At 42.4% G+C, this 16,214-nt stretch overlaps 1 protein-coding gene across 5 annotated transcripts in view; it reads left to right on the plus strand.

The window, feature by feature from the left end:
* Positions 1-681: 681 nt before the first annotated feature.
* Positions 682-16,214, plus strand: part of TGFBR1 (transforming growth factor beta receptor 1) — a 58,052-nt gene continuing 42,519 nt past the window's right edge. For 3 of the 5 annotated variants that reach the window (XM_023242499.2, XM_023242500.2, XM_045042590.1), the window contains exon 1: positions 682-955. In XM_023242499.2, coding sequence (XP_023098267.2) covers positions 734-955 — 222 coding nt within the window. In that variant the 5' untranslated portion in view covers positions 682-733. The remainder of the gene's footprint in view (positions 956-16,214) is intronic. The other 2 variants (XM_023242501.2, XM_023242502.2) reach the window with 2 other exon arrangements.

The following is a 16,214-nucleotide window of genomic DNA, read 5'->3' on the forward strand; positions in this document are numbered from 1 at the left end:
TGTGGTTTGGAACCCGTTCTGGGTCTGCTCTGAGTTCCGAAGGGAGAGAGGCTCTTCGGGGGTGTGTCGGAGCTCAGGATCTGAAGTCCAAGTCTGAGATCTGAGACCAGGATTTGAGGACTTTCAGGGCCTGGAATTTGAGAGGTGGGCTAGGTTGGGGTTAGACACTGACAGCGGGAGGAGAAGACTGAGTCATATATCAAAGGCACGGAGGAAGGAGTGGGGGGCGGGCTGTTGAAAGTTGGAAGCTTGGATTTGGGAAATGGAAGTTGAAGCCTGCCTGACGACCGCGGATCTGGGCGACTGTGTTGAGGATTGGTGGTGCAGGGCCATGAAGGGGGGATCGGGGTGGGGTTGGGGTCAGTGCTAGATCTTAGGTGCCGAGAGAAGGTTACAAGAGAAGAGCGTTAGAGCTGCCACAGCCTTTTTCCGAAAGCGACTCACACCCAGACACACCCCTCGTGCAACCCTCGCCCTCCGGGGCTGGAGGCTAAGCCAGGGCAGGGCTCGCTAGACCCTGCCGCTACCCGGCCTCCTCCAAGCAGGGAGCGGCTAGAGCTGGGGCAGGGGTCTGGCAGCACGGCCCCCGGGGAGTCTGGGGGCGTGGTCAGAGGCCGGCGCCCGCGGCTACGGATTGGCTGTCCAGCGAGCCCGTGGGCGGGGCTCCGGGATTGGTCCCGCTTGGCCGCTCGCAGACAGCCGGGAGGCGGGGCCGGCGGGAGCCCGCCAGCCAATGGACGCGCAGCCCCGGAGCAGTTACAAAGGGCCGGAGCGAGGCCGCCGCGGCGGCGGGAGGTGGGGCGAGGCAGGGCTTGCTCAGGCGAGGCGGCGGCCGGGCCGGACCGGGCCACAGGCGGTGGCGGCGGGACCATGGAGGCGGCGGCCGCTGCTCCGCGTCCCCGGCTGCTCCTCCTCGTGCTGGCGGCGGCGGCGACGCTGGCCCCGGGGGCGACGGGTGAGCGGCGGCGCGGCAGGGCTGGCGGGCGGCTGCGGGGCGCGCGGGCCGGGCCCGGCCTCTGGCTCGCTACCTCTCTTTCTCAAACATGGCGCGGGGCCGGGGGCGCAGGTGGCGGCGCCGGGCCGGGGCCCGGCTGGCCTGGCCTGGCGGCCGCCACGCGAATCACGGGCGGGGAGCGCGGGCGGGGCGGGGCGGGGCGGGGGCGTGTGTCTGGGCGCGGGTGGACGTGCCGGGCAGCGGGCGGCCGCCCCTGCTCCCAGCTCCCCGGGGGAGGTGGCGTCGGGCGGAGCGGTCCGAGGGCCGGACTGCCTTGCGGGGAGCCAGGGGGCGCGGGCCGAGGGCCGGAGGTGGTGTGCGGCCGGCCGGGCCTGGAGGAGCCCGGGCGCCTTGTGGCGTTGTCTGGGCGCCCCACCCCGAGCGGGAGGGTCGCACGAGGTTCTCGGGGCCCGGGGCGGGGTTGGGGTCGCCGGAGGTTTCCCGGGCGGGGTATGAACTCTGAGCCTGCCGAGCTCAGGAGGGGGCGACGTGTGGGGGAGACCCCCGGGTCATGGGGGTGCCCTGGTTTTGGGCACCGGCCCGACCCCGCCGAGAGGGGCTGTTTCCCCAGCCGGGGGTGGCTCTTGGAAGGGGGAGCCGCGAAGCTTTGTGTGAGAAGAAGGAGGCACGAAGATGTGCGGAATGTTTCTTCTTTGGTGCGTCTGGGAAGTGTTGAAGTGAATCCAGTAACCAGAAGGCTACAGATTGTTTTCGTAGTAGAAACTTGAACGTTTGCTCACTCTGCGGGGTTTGGAATGTTTGAATGGGAATGACTCCGAATTGATCAAACGCTTTTATTTCCTCGAAGGAACATCGCTAGTGATGTTCCTTTTCTTGAGTGACAGTAGTTTGAATCAGTAGTCTCTGTGTACTTTGGTTTTCAAGGGAGAATGTTTATTTGCTCCTTTTTCCCCAAAATATGAAGTCAGGATGGGATATGTGGTAATAACCTACTTCCGTGGAAGGAACAGTGAAAAACTTTGTTAACATCCAGACTAAAATACTAGAAACTAAAATATAGAATCCTTAGTGTTAGAAACTAAATTACATTGAAAGTACATTTCTGTTTCTAAAATTGAATACCAAATGTTTTAAAAAACAAACAACTCAAGAATGAGAGTGCCAATTATGAGTAATAGCTACTCTCCGTTAAAAGCTTACCATGATGTAGATGCATAAAGTACATTATCCAATTCTCACAATGAAACCCTCAGGCCTTGTGGCATTTGCCCCGTGTTATAGATGAGAACACTGAGTTTCAAACAGGTTAGGTTAAGTACTTAGTTACTAAGAGCTGGAGTTAGGATTTCCACCCAGAGTTCAGTCTTTCCAGAACCTATATGCCTTAATATATACACCTGTCTGACGTAGCCCATATTTCTTTTCAGTCCTCTAATGAGCACTTGGTCTTTATGATTACCTTTTTGGTTTTGTCTTCACACTATGAAAATCCGGTTGGCTTTTTTCTGATGCCTACCTAGTCCATTCCTGGAATCCCTTCATACTGGGCCTACATTAGAGGAAATGCTGGTTTTCTGACAATGGCCTAAGGAGTGGGGGCAAGGTAAATATGTGGACAGGTAGGAGAATCTATAGTCAGGTATCAAGCAAAAGTAACATTTCTACAGCACTAATAATTCGAATAGCGTACTTCACTCTTTCCACCTAGCCTTCCCAGCACACTAAGTGTTCATGTATTCACTTGACAATATTGGACTTAATTAGCATCCAGAACAGTGCTCAGTCCATGCTGGGGAGAAGCTTCCAGACTACACTGGTGTGCATACAGCACAAAGTTGATCCTGGTGCCGTTACTCTGTAGTCTAGACTCCCTCAACTGGTCTGCCCACGCTTGTTTATGTTGACCTTTCATCGATTCTGAAGCAGCTCAAATGCACTTTTAAATTTATAATTTAGCTTCCTTTTTAAGACCTTGCAGTTATTCCTTATTGTCTGGGTATCTGTCAGTTTTGTATTTCTCTGCCCAGCTTCTCCTCTCTTTAACAGATTTCTCTAGGGAAATTGGTTCCCTGTCCCTACTACACAGATTAGTACCATACCAGTATGTCCACATATATATCCCGTGTGAGAGTCTGGCTTCCTTTCTGCCATCGTGTAAGTTTTTTCTTTGAAAACATGCCTAAACCCCCCAACTCTTTTGTTGTTGTTGTCGTTGTTAAGTTTATTGATTTATTTTGAGTGAGAGAGATAGAGAGAGCGTGTGAGAGCATGAGCCAGCCGGGGAGAGGCAGAGAGGGAGGGAGAGAATCCCAAGCAGGCTCTGTGCTGTCAGTGCATAGCAGGATGAGGGGCTTGATCCCGAGAACTGTGAGATCTGTGAGATTATGATCTGAATGTAAATCAAGAGTCAGATGCTTAACCAACTGAGCCACCCAAGCACTCCTCCATAAATGCTTCTCGAATGTCTCTTCTTTTCTTTGTGTGCAGCCATCAGTTTAGCCCTGCCTGTTATCCCTTGACTCTAAGTTGCTTTCTAGTTTCTCTCCTCTAGGCTTTTCTATAGGCTATTGCCAAGCTAATCTTCCTCAGCCATCCTCACAAAGGGTTTACAAGATTTTCCATTTGTATTCAGCAGTTAGAGCAATACTGGAGGCTTATGATTGAAGCCATCTCTGAGTATTCAACCAAAGATTCTCAACTCGTTACTACTGTAAACCCTCAATTCCGGTGATTTCTGTTTTCCCACTGACTCTTGACTTTTTAGCCTTTTAACTACATACTTAACTTTACCCCTTTTGGGAATGTGAGGAGAGAAGTTCTCAGTCCTGTCTTCATGTACTGATTTAGTTCCTGAACTCTTTATTTCCTTGAACTGTATAGTACTTACAGTTTGTGTTGTTTATTTCTACCATTCCTGTGCCGTTCTTTAACTGTACTTTTGAATGTGTTATAGGTACCCAGAGGGCAAGGGTTATGCCTTTTCCTTTATGCTTTTGGAACCTAGCACTGTGTTTTATATTCTGTTCCACTTAAATGCTTGTTGATTAAGTGAATTCCACTTGACTGAGCCTTCCTTTAGTATTTATACTGTTTTATGTAAGTACAGCTTATCCAATATTAATTGGCATTTCTGTGTATATAATATGGAAATTGCATAATGTGATGAAAGAAGCAGTTGGTTATTAGATTTGCTTGTTAGTCTCAACCTCACCCCTAGTTATACAGAAACTCTGGATCATACCTACTTTTCCTAATTCATGAGATTTTGAATACCAGATGAGAAAGTTGTATTGGAGTTTGAGGTTGCTATTTTGTGTTGATATTACTGGATTGATGTGCAGCCACCAATTTCCACTGGGCCACGTGTGTTTTGACTGATCAGACATCCTTTCTGATTGGTTGGCACCATTGTGGAGCCAGTGGTTAAATATTTTTAATATTACCCCTGCAGAGAGGCATCAAGTAGTCAAAGAGGGAAATGATTAATGTAGGCTGAAGTAATGGGTGGAGGCTTTCTGGACACTTTAGGACTTGAACTGACTTTGAAGGGTAGCTTAAATTCAAATGGGCAGAGAGGGAGATTTGATGAGTAGTAAGCTGTGTCCCCCACTGTCCTGGGGCCTACACCAGGGCAGGAATCAAAGCTTTTATTGACTGGCAAGTTCCTTTTTAGAGTTCAGTTCTTTATTCTATACTGCAGGGTTTGGATGTATTACCACGGTTTCTTTCCCCCAATTCTGAAAACTCTGTAATATGTGAATGGAAACAAAATAGAAAGCTAATCTAAGTGGGATAAATAAGGGAAAATAATATTATAGACTGCCCACCAGGGGTAAGCATTCTAATGCTGAAAGTTGTAAGTCCCTTTGGTTTATAAGGGAAAAAAATGACATCAGAGATTAGGTGAATTTCTTAGGGTCAGGCAGAACTAAGACAGGAATTTAGATTATCTCATTTCTTGGGGCGCCTGGGTGGCGCCGTCGGTTAAGTGTCCGACTTCAGCCAGGTCACGATCTCGCGGTCCGTGAGTTCGAGCCCCGCGTCAGGCTCTGGGCTGACAGCTCAGAGCCTGGAGCCCGTTTCAGATTCTGTGTCTCCCTCTCTCTCTGCCCCTCCCCCGTTCATGCTCTGTCTCTCTCTGTCCCAAAAATAAATAAAAAACGTTGAAAAAAAATTAGATTATCTCATTCCAAATCTTCTGCTTTTTTTTTTTTTTTTTAATTTTTAACGTTTATTTATTTTTGAGACAGAGAGAGACAGAGCATGAACGGGGGAGGGGCAGAGAGAGAGGGAGACACAGAATCTGAAACGGGCTCCAGGCTCTGAGCTGTCAGCCCAGAGCCCGAAGCGGGGCTCGAACCCACGGACCGTGAGATCATGACCTGAGAGGAAGTCGGACGCCCAACCGACTGAGCCACCCAGGCGCCCCGCAGATCTGCTCTTTAAAATATGAAGGGCTTTGAGGAGGGGAGGGCAGGGTTAATGGAGTGACTTACCTAAGTGAAGTTAGTTATCTTGAATTTTACAGAATTTATGAAAAGTGACTTCTGATGGAGTGGGGGAGGGGCTAAAAAGTCCTCAAGAGAAGGTCAATATTCTTTTTATATTGCTGATAAAAAGACCTGGTGTAGAGCTTATTGATTGAGAAGAGTAGGCTTTAGTAGTTTAAAAGATGGTAAAGCTGTTTGGGGTTTAATTGAAGTGGATGTAATTGAGAGGCCTTGCAGTGCATGGTCTAGGTTTAGAGTTTTAGATGATCTACTTTGTTGACATTAAATAGGGAACTGACATGATCAAAATAATTGAGAGGGACGTAAATCTTGTTCCTCTGAGGAGGGCTGCTTATGTGGAGAAGACCTTTGCTGAAAGGTTCTTCTAGGCCTAGTTGAAACAGTTATCTGAACTCAACACCATTCTGGTAGTATCTTTGTAGTTCATCAGATATTTTCATGTCTAATGACATGGGTTTTAAAAATGCCATTTTTTTTATGGATGGCCCTTTTGATGTGAGAACATGTTTCTTCAAACCACAGAGCCTCCTGAGCATGTTGACAAACTGCCTGCCTTTTGCTGTTCTTTCTTGGTTGTGGCTTACATAATGCAAGTTCTCTGAACAGATGGACTGTGGTTTATTATCATGTGATTGGGTCACATCTTTGCTTCCTGCTTCTGGAATTGAGGGCAGATGCTGGCATGTATCTCAGGGATTTTCATGCATTGTCCCATAGAACTGGCTTGAGAAAACTTTTGGAATCTTAAAAATTATGGTCTGTCTTGACCCGGCCTAACTCTAATACTTAGGGTAATTAATGACTTTTTTAACTGAATTTCTTCATTATCAAATCCAACTGTTATGCATAAACATTAAGATTTGTTGCTACTTTGAATGAGATCCAGTTTTAGCTCTACAGTTTTGGCCCAGGTGATACAGGTAGGTTTCTTATGGTTACCCTTTTTTATATGAACTTAATGATTGGTTGACTTATAGGCTATTTGCTTTAGACAGACACTTTCTCTAACACTAGTGAGAGAGAGGAGTAAGTCTGGGTCCAGTTTCTGTGGGTCCAGTTTCATAGATCACATCTGGCTTTTTGGAAAGCTACTCCCTGTTTGGCAATCTAAGATAATACACATTATAAAGAATGATTTCTAACTTAAAAAAAAAAATTATGACTTGCAGGAGATGGGTGCACACAGGTTACTTTGACATTTCTTGAAGATTCAGTGGTCCATGTACCATTTATCAATCTGAAAAGAATATATGATAAGAATGTGCCAGGCATTCTGTCTGCCTTGTTTCATTTAATTCTCAGAACCAACGCTGATGGTAGTTGTATAATAGTACAAAAGTTTCTTACTTATGTACCCGTTAATTTCCAAAAGATTTTTTTTTTAAGTCCATTTGTTACTAGGTCCGGGTGACCAATTCTCAAGAGTTAACTGTAGATTTTGATGACATTGGTTTTTCTTTTCTTTTTTTTTTTTTAATGTTTGTTTTGAGAGAAAGAACATGTATACAAGTGGGGCAGAGAGAGAGGGAGAGAGAATCCCAAGCACGCTCCGTGCTGTCAGCACAGAACCCAACACGGGGCTCGATCTCATAAACCATGAGATCATGACCTGAGCCAAAATCAAGCATCAGACACTTAACTGACTGGGCCATCCAGGTGCCCTGATGACGTTGGTCCAAACCCAGGATTCTTTTCAGCTATCTTACATGTTATTCAAAGATGTCAATATTCTTTCATCTTTTAGTCATAGATATATTTATAAAAAAAGATACTGCTTCAGATAGAGATCTGTAGGCTAGTAACAGTCCAACCACTGAGGTTCGAATGATTGTGCATTACCACTAACTCCAGTAGGCAGAGTTAACAGGATTTTGCTCAGACTGGAACTTAGTTTGTATCTGTGAAAGTTTGTAAAAGGAAGAGCTTCTGTGTTTCCATTTTACAGACCAGGAAACTGAGGTCATGATGTTAATAAGTGGTGGGACCTGCACTTGAACATTTTCAGAGGGTGTACTCTTTCCTGCACATCATGTTGCTTTTGTATACAGTAAATATCTTGTTTCGGTCACTTCATCAGGAAGGGGTTTTTTTTTTTCTTCTTTTTTTTCAACCATGAGAATTTGCTTCAGCTTGTCTTAATTATAGTGTGCCTCTTTGCAACTGCAAGTTACTCAGATGCTTGCAGTCTTTGACTTATATTTTTAGGTAATTTTAATCTCTCTGATGAGTCTAATGATAGTTGATCACACACTATTTGTATTGATTTATATATTTTCATAGCACACTCTTTGCTTCTTAAAGTAACATAACCACAGACTTGAAAATAGCTGAAAAATTGAATTAGAGAAAAGAAAAAAGCTATCACTGTCCATCATTAACACTTTGACTCATCCATTCCCCATGGGTTTTTTTTAGTATAATAAAGTCATTAAAAAAATCATTCTATCTCTTTCAGTAGTTTATCAAAGCTAATAGAAGTGTTTTTAAGTTGCAAAGAGCTTCAGCTTGTAGTGACCAACACAGTGGGAAGTAGAGAAAGAGGCTGACTTCCTTTAAGAAATATGATACCTGGGGGGTGCCTGGGTGGCTCAGTCAGTTGAGCATCAGACTGGCTCAGGTCATGATCTCACGGTTCGTGGGTTCGAGCCCTGCATTGGGCTCTGTGCTGATAGCTCAGAGCCTGGAGCCTGCTTCAAATTCTGTGTCTCCCTCTCTCTGTCCCTCCCTTGCTTGCACTCTGTGTGTGTCCGTTTCTCCCTCTCAAAAATAAATAAACATTAAAAAAAAAATAGAGAAATATGATACTTGGGAAATATGATAAATACAGATTCAGTAATAGCAGCCATAGGCACTGCTTTATAGAAGTGGTAGGACTTGATCCCCTGCCTTGTGGGATGGACAGAGTTTAGATTGGGGCAGAGAGAAAGCTCTCCTAGGTAGGGGAGGATGATGCATATGAAGAAGGAGCATGTTAAGTTCCAAGAATTTTAAAGGGAGGAGTGGAGGTTCATGATTTAGAGGATGGGTTCAAGGAATTATGGGCTTTAAAAATCAGGTGAGTGGTTTTAATCTGACGTGTTTTTATGACAATTTCAAAGAAATCGGAGGAGCTGGTAGTAGGGCCTTTTCAGGGCTGTCCCTTTGCCTCTGCTCTTCCCCACATATCCGCACAGCCTCCTCCCTTACTTCTTCCACATCTTTGCTCACATGTCACCTTTTTCTCAATGAGACTTACCCTGACCACCCTTTTTTTAAATTGCCATTATCTTACTCTGCTTTTTCCTTTTTTGTAACATTTACTACCTTCTGAGATCCTGTACTTACTTAACCGTATTTACTTATTTACTCTGTTGTTTCCCTCTTCCTACTAGAATATAAGTTTATGAAAATGGATATTTCTGTTTTGTTCCCACTGTATCACAAGGGCATAGAAAGTGTCTGGTGCATCATAGGCACGCAGTAAATGTTTGTTGAACGGCAGTAGATCTTAGTTGTAGGAAGTTGGAGTACAAAAATTAAGGATTCCATGAAATAAAAAAAGAATGACTCCAGGACTTTTACATCTGGATAATGCTTTTAACTAGTAAGGAATTAGGTGAGAGAAAGATTGACAGGGAAATTGATTGATTGATTTGATTTGAACATGTTGAGTTTGAGATGAGGGTTGCATAACCAAGTGGAGTTTTTCAGTAGGCAGCAAAGATGTAAGATTGGAATGTGGTTGGAAATGGGAGAGAATCTTAGGCAAAGAAACAATTATCAGCATTTGCCTTCTACCTCCTTCTCTCTCTCCTTTTTTTTTTTTTTTTTTTTTTTTATTCTGGTGCCCTAAAAAGCCACCTTAAGTGAAGTATTTATTTTGACTCTGAACTCCTAGCTTAGATGTGGAGCCTTGCTCAGTTCACTGAGATATTCTTCCCTCCTGGATTGCAGGTCCATGCTTTGTTCTCTCCACCCCCTCCAACAGCAAAGAAATATGTATTCAGAATTATTTGTGATCTTCTGATTGTACTGACATTAGCGTTCAAGCTCTCTTTCACCTCTTGAGAATCTGCTCTGGTTCTTGGATGAGGTAGAAGAGAGGCCAACATATAGCATTCATACTCTTTAGCATTCATACCTTTGAGAGGAGCACTATTTTGTAACTTTCTTGTATGGGAAAAATCTGTTCAGTGATTGGCTTGTGTCCTCTGACTGTTTTCCAGGAAAGGATTTAGGAAACTTGAAATAAAAACATATGCGGTAAGATCAGAACTAATGACCAGAAAGATAAGAACCAATAAATAAAAGGGGAAAAGAAAGAACAATTCTCCATAACTTTTAGCTGGGGAAAGCTTTTGTAGTTGAACACAATACGTAGCTCTGAGTTTTCTAGCAGTGAGAGCAATCAGGGAACCTGATAGTTTGCATCTCATTGCCTGTTATTGAGCATTTATGGGAGGCTGCCTCCTTCCTTAATAATAAGGAGCCCCAGACACAAAGATGCAATGCAGGGAGAATCTCTAAGTAGTAAAGGCTTCCTGGACCTCAGCCCTGATTCTCGTTCGCAGGCTTCTTCTTCAGCATGTATTGAGGGTTGTGCTACCATTTTTCTTCTCCATGCAAAGGCTGTGATCCAAGTATGGACACACTAGTCTTACGCTAATGCCAGTGGAACAGCTGATGTAAGGCTGCAGCATTTAAATCAAGCTTAGCTAAAAGCTAGAGGATAATGAATAGAGAAAGCAACATGAAACTGTTCAAGCTGGCTTACAAAGACATTTTCCTCATGTCCTTATCTTTTGGCCTGTCTCCATTTGGCAGACATCATCTGAGTACTGCCACCAGAAGTGAATAGAGCCAGGCATTTATCTTTCTTCAAACAGGGCCAAAACAGCAGGGTCCAGAGAGTGTCTTTGCTTGGGTTTCCCATCTGAAGAGCTGCCTCCTTTCTGGGTGATGGATGTTGGGATCGATGACTTCCTTTAGGAGAGACCACACATACTCAGAGAATGTGTCCTTACACAGGTAGGATGCATAGTAACCCCAATATTCATGTAAAAGATACTCACATATGTTACCATGAAGGATATTCTTTGTTAGAAACATGCCAATTTCATTGGGAAAAACAAGTTTCTCCCTGCTCTCGAGCAGAATCTATTATAGAAGTCTTTGTATAAGGGGCATGAGAGAGAAATCAAGTGAAGAGTTTGGGTTTATCACTGTCCATGACTTGAGTAGATTCACTTTCCTTTCTTACTTCTCAGTCCTAGTGTTTCCTTGTTCTAATCAACAGGGCTGAACCTCCTTATTTTTGTTCATTTGCTTCAGGATAACCATTCCATCTAGATTTCCTAGGTGTGAACCTCACGTATTACATAATAGTGTGTATTTATAGTTCTAGGACACCTTGTGCGGGCATCCTGTTACATTTCTACAATATAAGATCTTTAAATATGCATTGAAATACAAATAGCTCCCATGGAAAAAAGCAAAAACAAACAGCTTTTTTTTTTAACTAGAAGTGAGGGCTAATATTTGGGAGCAATGAACATGGAGGAGATAGGTAAGCCTGAAGAGGAATGTAGGGATAGAAAATTAGTAACTGACTTTTAATTTGCATGAACACGCACAATATATGTATGATCTTTGTTGGTTTTTTTCTGGATGTATTTATTCCCAAATGGAACCATAATGTGCTCTAATTGAGTCTCTTTGTTTAGCACATGGCTGTTGATTTGAGTACTTTCTCCAATTGAAAAACTGACATTTTAATTTTGTTATTCAATGTGCAACAGATTTAAATAAAAACACCAAGATTGTGTATTGTAGATTTCCTTCAACAATAATTATATGTAATTATTTTACCAAAATAAACAAGTTAAAGTAGTTTGGCTGTTTTATCGCATTTTACATTTGGAAAAAAATTACACACCAGGGACCAGAGTTTGCTCATGTTTCTCAGTGAGGAATGAAAATTTGTTTGCTAGTTCTAGCTAGTTCCACCAAAGCAGTACAAAATTGATGTTAGTAAAAGGTACTGAAAATGTGAAGGGGAAGTGCAACTGGAATTAGGTCAGAGTGGCTGCATGCTACTAAAAACAGTGGGTAGTTTTCATGAATGTGGTATCTCAAAATTTTAAGGAACCTATGAAGATTAAATGAGATTATAGCATACTTTCTGCCACATAGAAAACACAAAGTAAATGGCAGTTATTTTTAAGAAAATTTCATAGAAATATAGGATTTTTAGGCTATAAACAACCATAAGTATGGGGATCATGATTATATTTTGTCTCACTTTATTTTACAGGTGAGGAAACTGGGACTCCGAACATATATGGTATTTCAGGATAATTTTAGGAAAATAATTCAGCTAATAACTAAACAGGAATTTCACTTAAAACTTCACTTAGCATCCCCCACCCCTTTTTTTTAAATGTTTATTTTTGAGAGAAAAGAGTGAGCACGTGGGGGAGGGTCAGAGAGAGAGAATCCCAAGCAGGCTCTGCACTGTCAGCACAGAACCCGATGCGGGGCTTGATCTAACAAACTGGGATTGTGACCTGAGCCAGAATCAAGAGTTGGACACTTACCCAACTGAGCCACCTAGGCACCCCTAGCACCCTTTTTCTCACTCAAGTCTCCATTAGGGAGAATGGTTTTTTTTTAATTGCCTAAATTTATGGAAGATCTCCTTAAATGCTCTGAAATTAGACCCTCAACAGATGGTAAATAATGATAAAATCAATATAGCAAAATAGTGACAATTACAGAATTTAGGTGTTCACAGTTTTTCTGAATTCTGAATGTTTCTGAATGTTTGAAAATCTTCATACTAAAAAGTTGGGATAATTGAAAAAAGTCTATAGTATCTCCTCATCCCAGATATGTTTCTAATACTGATCTCTCTAAACATAGACAAACCAACAGTACTTGCTATAGCCAAACGAAGTAAAAAAGCCAGGGCCCAGTGCCCTCTGGGATACACACAGTCGGCCCTTTTCTTGACATTCTTTAAGGATTGAGAACCACAGATCTGTCTTTTGTCCTTTACTTTTCTTTCTTTTCTCTCTCTCCTTTTTTTTTTTTTTGTAAATTATATGAAATTCTCTAATCACCAACAAAGCAAGCCAATTAACACAATTATCACTGTAGATCACTTTCTTATGAACACATACTCTATTTTTTCTCTTTCCATTGTTTTGATTTTATTTTTCCCATGGTAAATTTTAACTTTTGTTCTCTTCCTTATTTATAATGCATTTAAAAAAAAATTTTTTTAACGTTTTTATTTATTTTTGAGACAGAGAGAGACAGAGCATGAACGGGTGAGCGTCAGAGAGAGGGAGACACAGAATCTGAAACAGGCTCCAGGTTCTGAGCTGTCAGCACAGAGCCCCGCGGGGCTCGAACTCACGGACCGCGAGATCATGACCTGAGCCGAAGTCGGCCGCTTAACCGACTGAGCCACCCAGGCGCCCCTATAATGCATTTTTTTTTTAATTTTTTTTTTCAACGTTTTATTTTATTTTTTGGGACAGAGAGAGACAGAGCATGAACGGGGAGGGGCAAAGAGAGGGAGACACAGAATCAGAAACAGGCTCCAGGCTCTGAGCCATCAGCCCAGAGCCCGACGCGGGGCTCGAACTCACGGACCGCGAGATCGTGACCTGGCTGAAGTCGGACGCTTTAACCGACTGCACCACCCAGGCGCCCCTGCATTTTTTAAAAATGTTTATTTTTGAGAGAGAGACAGCATGAGTGGGGGAGGGGCAGAGAGAGGGGGAGACACAGAATCCAAAGCAGGCTTCAGGTTCTGAACTCTCAACAGAGAGTTCAATGTGGGGCTCGAACCCACGAACTGTGAGATCATGACCTGAGCCAAAGTCGGATGCTTAACCAACCAAGCCACCCCGGGCACCCCTATTTATAATGCATTTATGAGCTTGAGTCTTTCTGCTCTCATGCAGTCTTTTTCCCCAAGATCACAATTGTTTCTTCCACTTTATTCTTTAAAAAACAAACAAACGAACAAACAAACAAACAAACAAAAGGCAAGGTCACATAAATATTCTTCTAGCTAGAGACTTTCCACCATTTCTCATTGATCATATACGTTATGTCAGATCTAGCCTTCCCTTGCCTTATGATGGGAGAAGGGGAAGGAGGGAGGAGTTTCAACAAATTTGAATTTAGGAGTCAGGCAGAAACCTTAGGGGATACTTTTCAAGGAGCAACAGACCCAGAATTAGCTGTGCATTGCAAACAGATGGCATGCCCTAAGGAAATAGCTGGGGTGCTTGCATCTAATTTAGCATAGAGATCCTGGAACTGGGGGGAAAGTCTCATGGAACAAATGGGTGTAATCACCTGTGAACCATTCTAAACCATAGCTAGGGCATAGTAATTATTGACTTCTATATAGATGTCATAAATTCTGTACATGTGCTGCATAATTCTATACATCAAGTCCTGATAGACCCTTACCTTTTAATAACCAGCCTTCTACTAGAGGCCTTCTTCAGTAACCAAAATGCTAGCATTAATGCTAACAGCAATTTGAAACCCATATTCCTAGTGCTAAGCTTCTGGACATTTATATCGTGATGTCTGAAAACTGTATTTGGTTGGTTCTTCTGAAAGGAGCTCAGACAACATTAGATACTCTCACATCCTCATGCCCCAAGAAAGGCCATGGATTTAGTGGTTAGAAATATTACAACATATTATAAAAGCCACCTCATTTTGGCTGGTCTTTTCTGTCCTTATTTGGTTTAATTTAGCTGTATTCCTCTAGGAGACTGCAACCAGAATTGAACTCCTTGCTTTGATATTTTGTTTGACAAAGAAGATGAACATTTCAGACTAGGGAAGTCAAGAAATTAAAACTTGTGTACCTATATGTGTGGTTCACCAAGTCTTTGAGATTTCCAGCAGTGTTTATCTCTGCCATCCCTCTTTTAGCTAAATTCAGTAAGCGTTTCTTTGTTCTGAAAAGGGATGGGAATGACATAAAGCTAAATACCAAGAGACTCAATTAAGTGTGGAAAGTGTGATTGCTTCCGTGGAGCAGGAAATAGAAAGGGCTGGATGTTGGAGAGCTGCTATCTTTTTTGTGGGAGGAGGGGTAACAGTTTTGTAGAATTATTTGACACTGTAGACTCTGTACATACATAACTTTGATAAAAATAAAATCTAACTAAAAAAATAATCAATGGTCAGGACACCTGGGTGGCTCAGTGGGTTAAGCGTCCGACTTCAGCTCAGGTCGTGATCTCATGGTTCGTGGGTTCAAGCCTCATGGACTCTCTGCTGACAGCTCAGAGCTTGGAGCCTGCTTTAGATTCTGTCTCCCTCTCTCTTTGCCCCTCCCCCGCTTGCATTCTGTCTCTTTCAAAAATAAATAAACATTAAAAAAATTAGAAAAGAATACTTGAATAACACAAGAATAAAGATTTAATGTATTCCAATTTTATAATCATGAACACTATTCTTTTAAAATACTTCTTCACTTTTCCAGGAAATTAGTGATAGGAAGGTCTACAAAGAATACCCAAATTAGAAATTCACAACAACTAAAAGAAAAAGTCAAAATAAATAATATATCCTCTTGGAAATATAAGATTTTTCTTCTAAATAATCCCTGTAGTAAAGAAGAAATTATAGTTGTAATTACAAACCATTTAGAAATGACCGGCAACACAAGCCCTACATAACAAAACTAGTGGGGATTTTGCTAAAGCATTACCCAAGAGAAAATTCGAAAGCAAGAAGATTTCAAGCTAGAGAAGGAATTAAGTACAAATCAACCTAACTGCATGCAAAGGAAATAAAGATTTAGAAAAAATTACAGTACATTTGATCTATAAAACACCAAATTGATTCTTTTTAAACACAGTACTAAAATGGACAAATATTTGAAAATCTAAAAGAAGAAAAAGACATGAATAAGAAAAATGATATAGGAGAACAGTATCTTTTGGACAGCCTTTAATGTATTTTAATGTAGTTTAACTTCTGTTGTTTTCTCTTAAAGGTTAGGGCTTTTTGAATCCTATTTGATTAATCTTTCTGGACTCAATGTCTTGAAAATATTTGTTTTATTCTAGAAGTCATCTTGCTTTACTTTATTGTTGATATGTATAGTCCATCTGGAGTTGATTTTTCATTATGGAATGAAATATATATATATATATTATTTTTTAATTTAATTTTTAATTAAAATTTTTTTTAACATTTATTTATTTTTTGAGAGATAGAGACAGAGCACGAGCAGGTGAGGGGTAGAGAGAGAGAGGGAGACACAGAATCTGAAGCAGGCTCCAGGCTCTGAGCTGTCAGCACAGAGCCTGACGCAGGGCTCAAACTCACGAACCGCAAGATCGTGACCTGAGCCAAAGTTAGTCGCTTAACCGACTGAGCCACCCAGGCGCCCCTAATTTTTAATTTTAATTCCAGCTAGTTACCATACAGCATAATGTTACTTTTTTCCTCTTTTAAGTTTTACTTAAATTCTAGTTAGTTAACATACAATGTAATATTTATTTCAGGTTTAGAATTTAGTGATTCAACACTTCATACGATACCTGGTGCTCATATCAACAAGTGCACTCCTAATCCCCATCACCTATTTAATCCCCCTACCCACCTCCCCCCTGGTAACCATCAGTTCGTACTCTATACTTCAGAGTCTTTTTCTTGGTTTGTCTCTCTCTCTCTGCCTCTCCCTCTCTCTCTCTCTCTCCCTCTCCCTCTCTCTCTGTCTC

Source organism: Felis catus, chromosome D4 (assembly GCF_018350175.1).
Source record: "Felis catus isolate Fca126 chromosome D4, F.catus_Fca126_mat1.0, whole genome shotgun sequence".
Taxonomy (NCBI): domain Eukaryota; kingdom Metazoa; phylum Chordata; class Mammalia; order Carnivora; family Felidae; genus Felis; species Felis catus.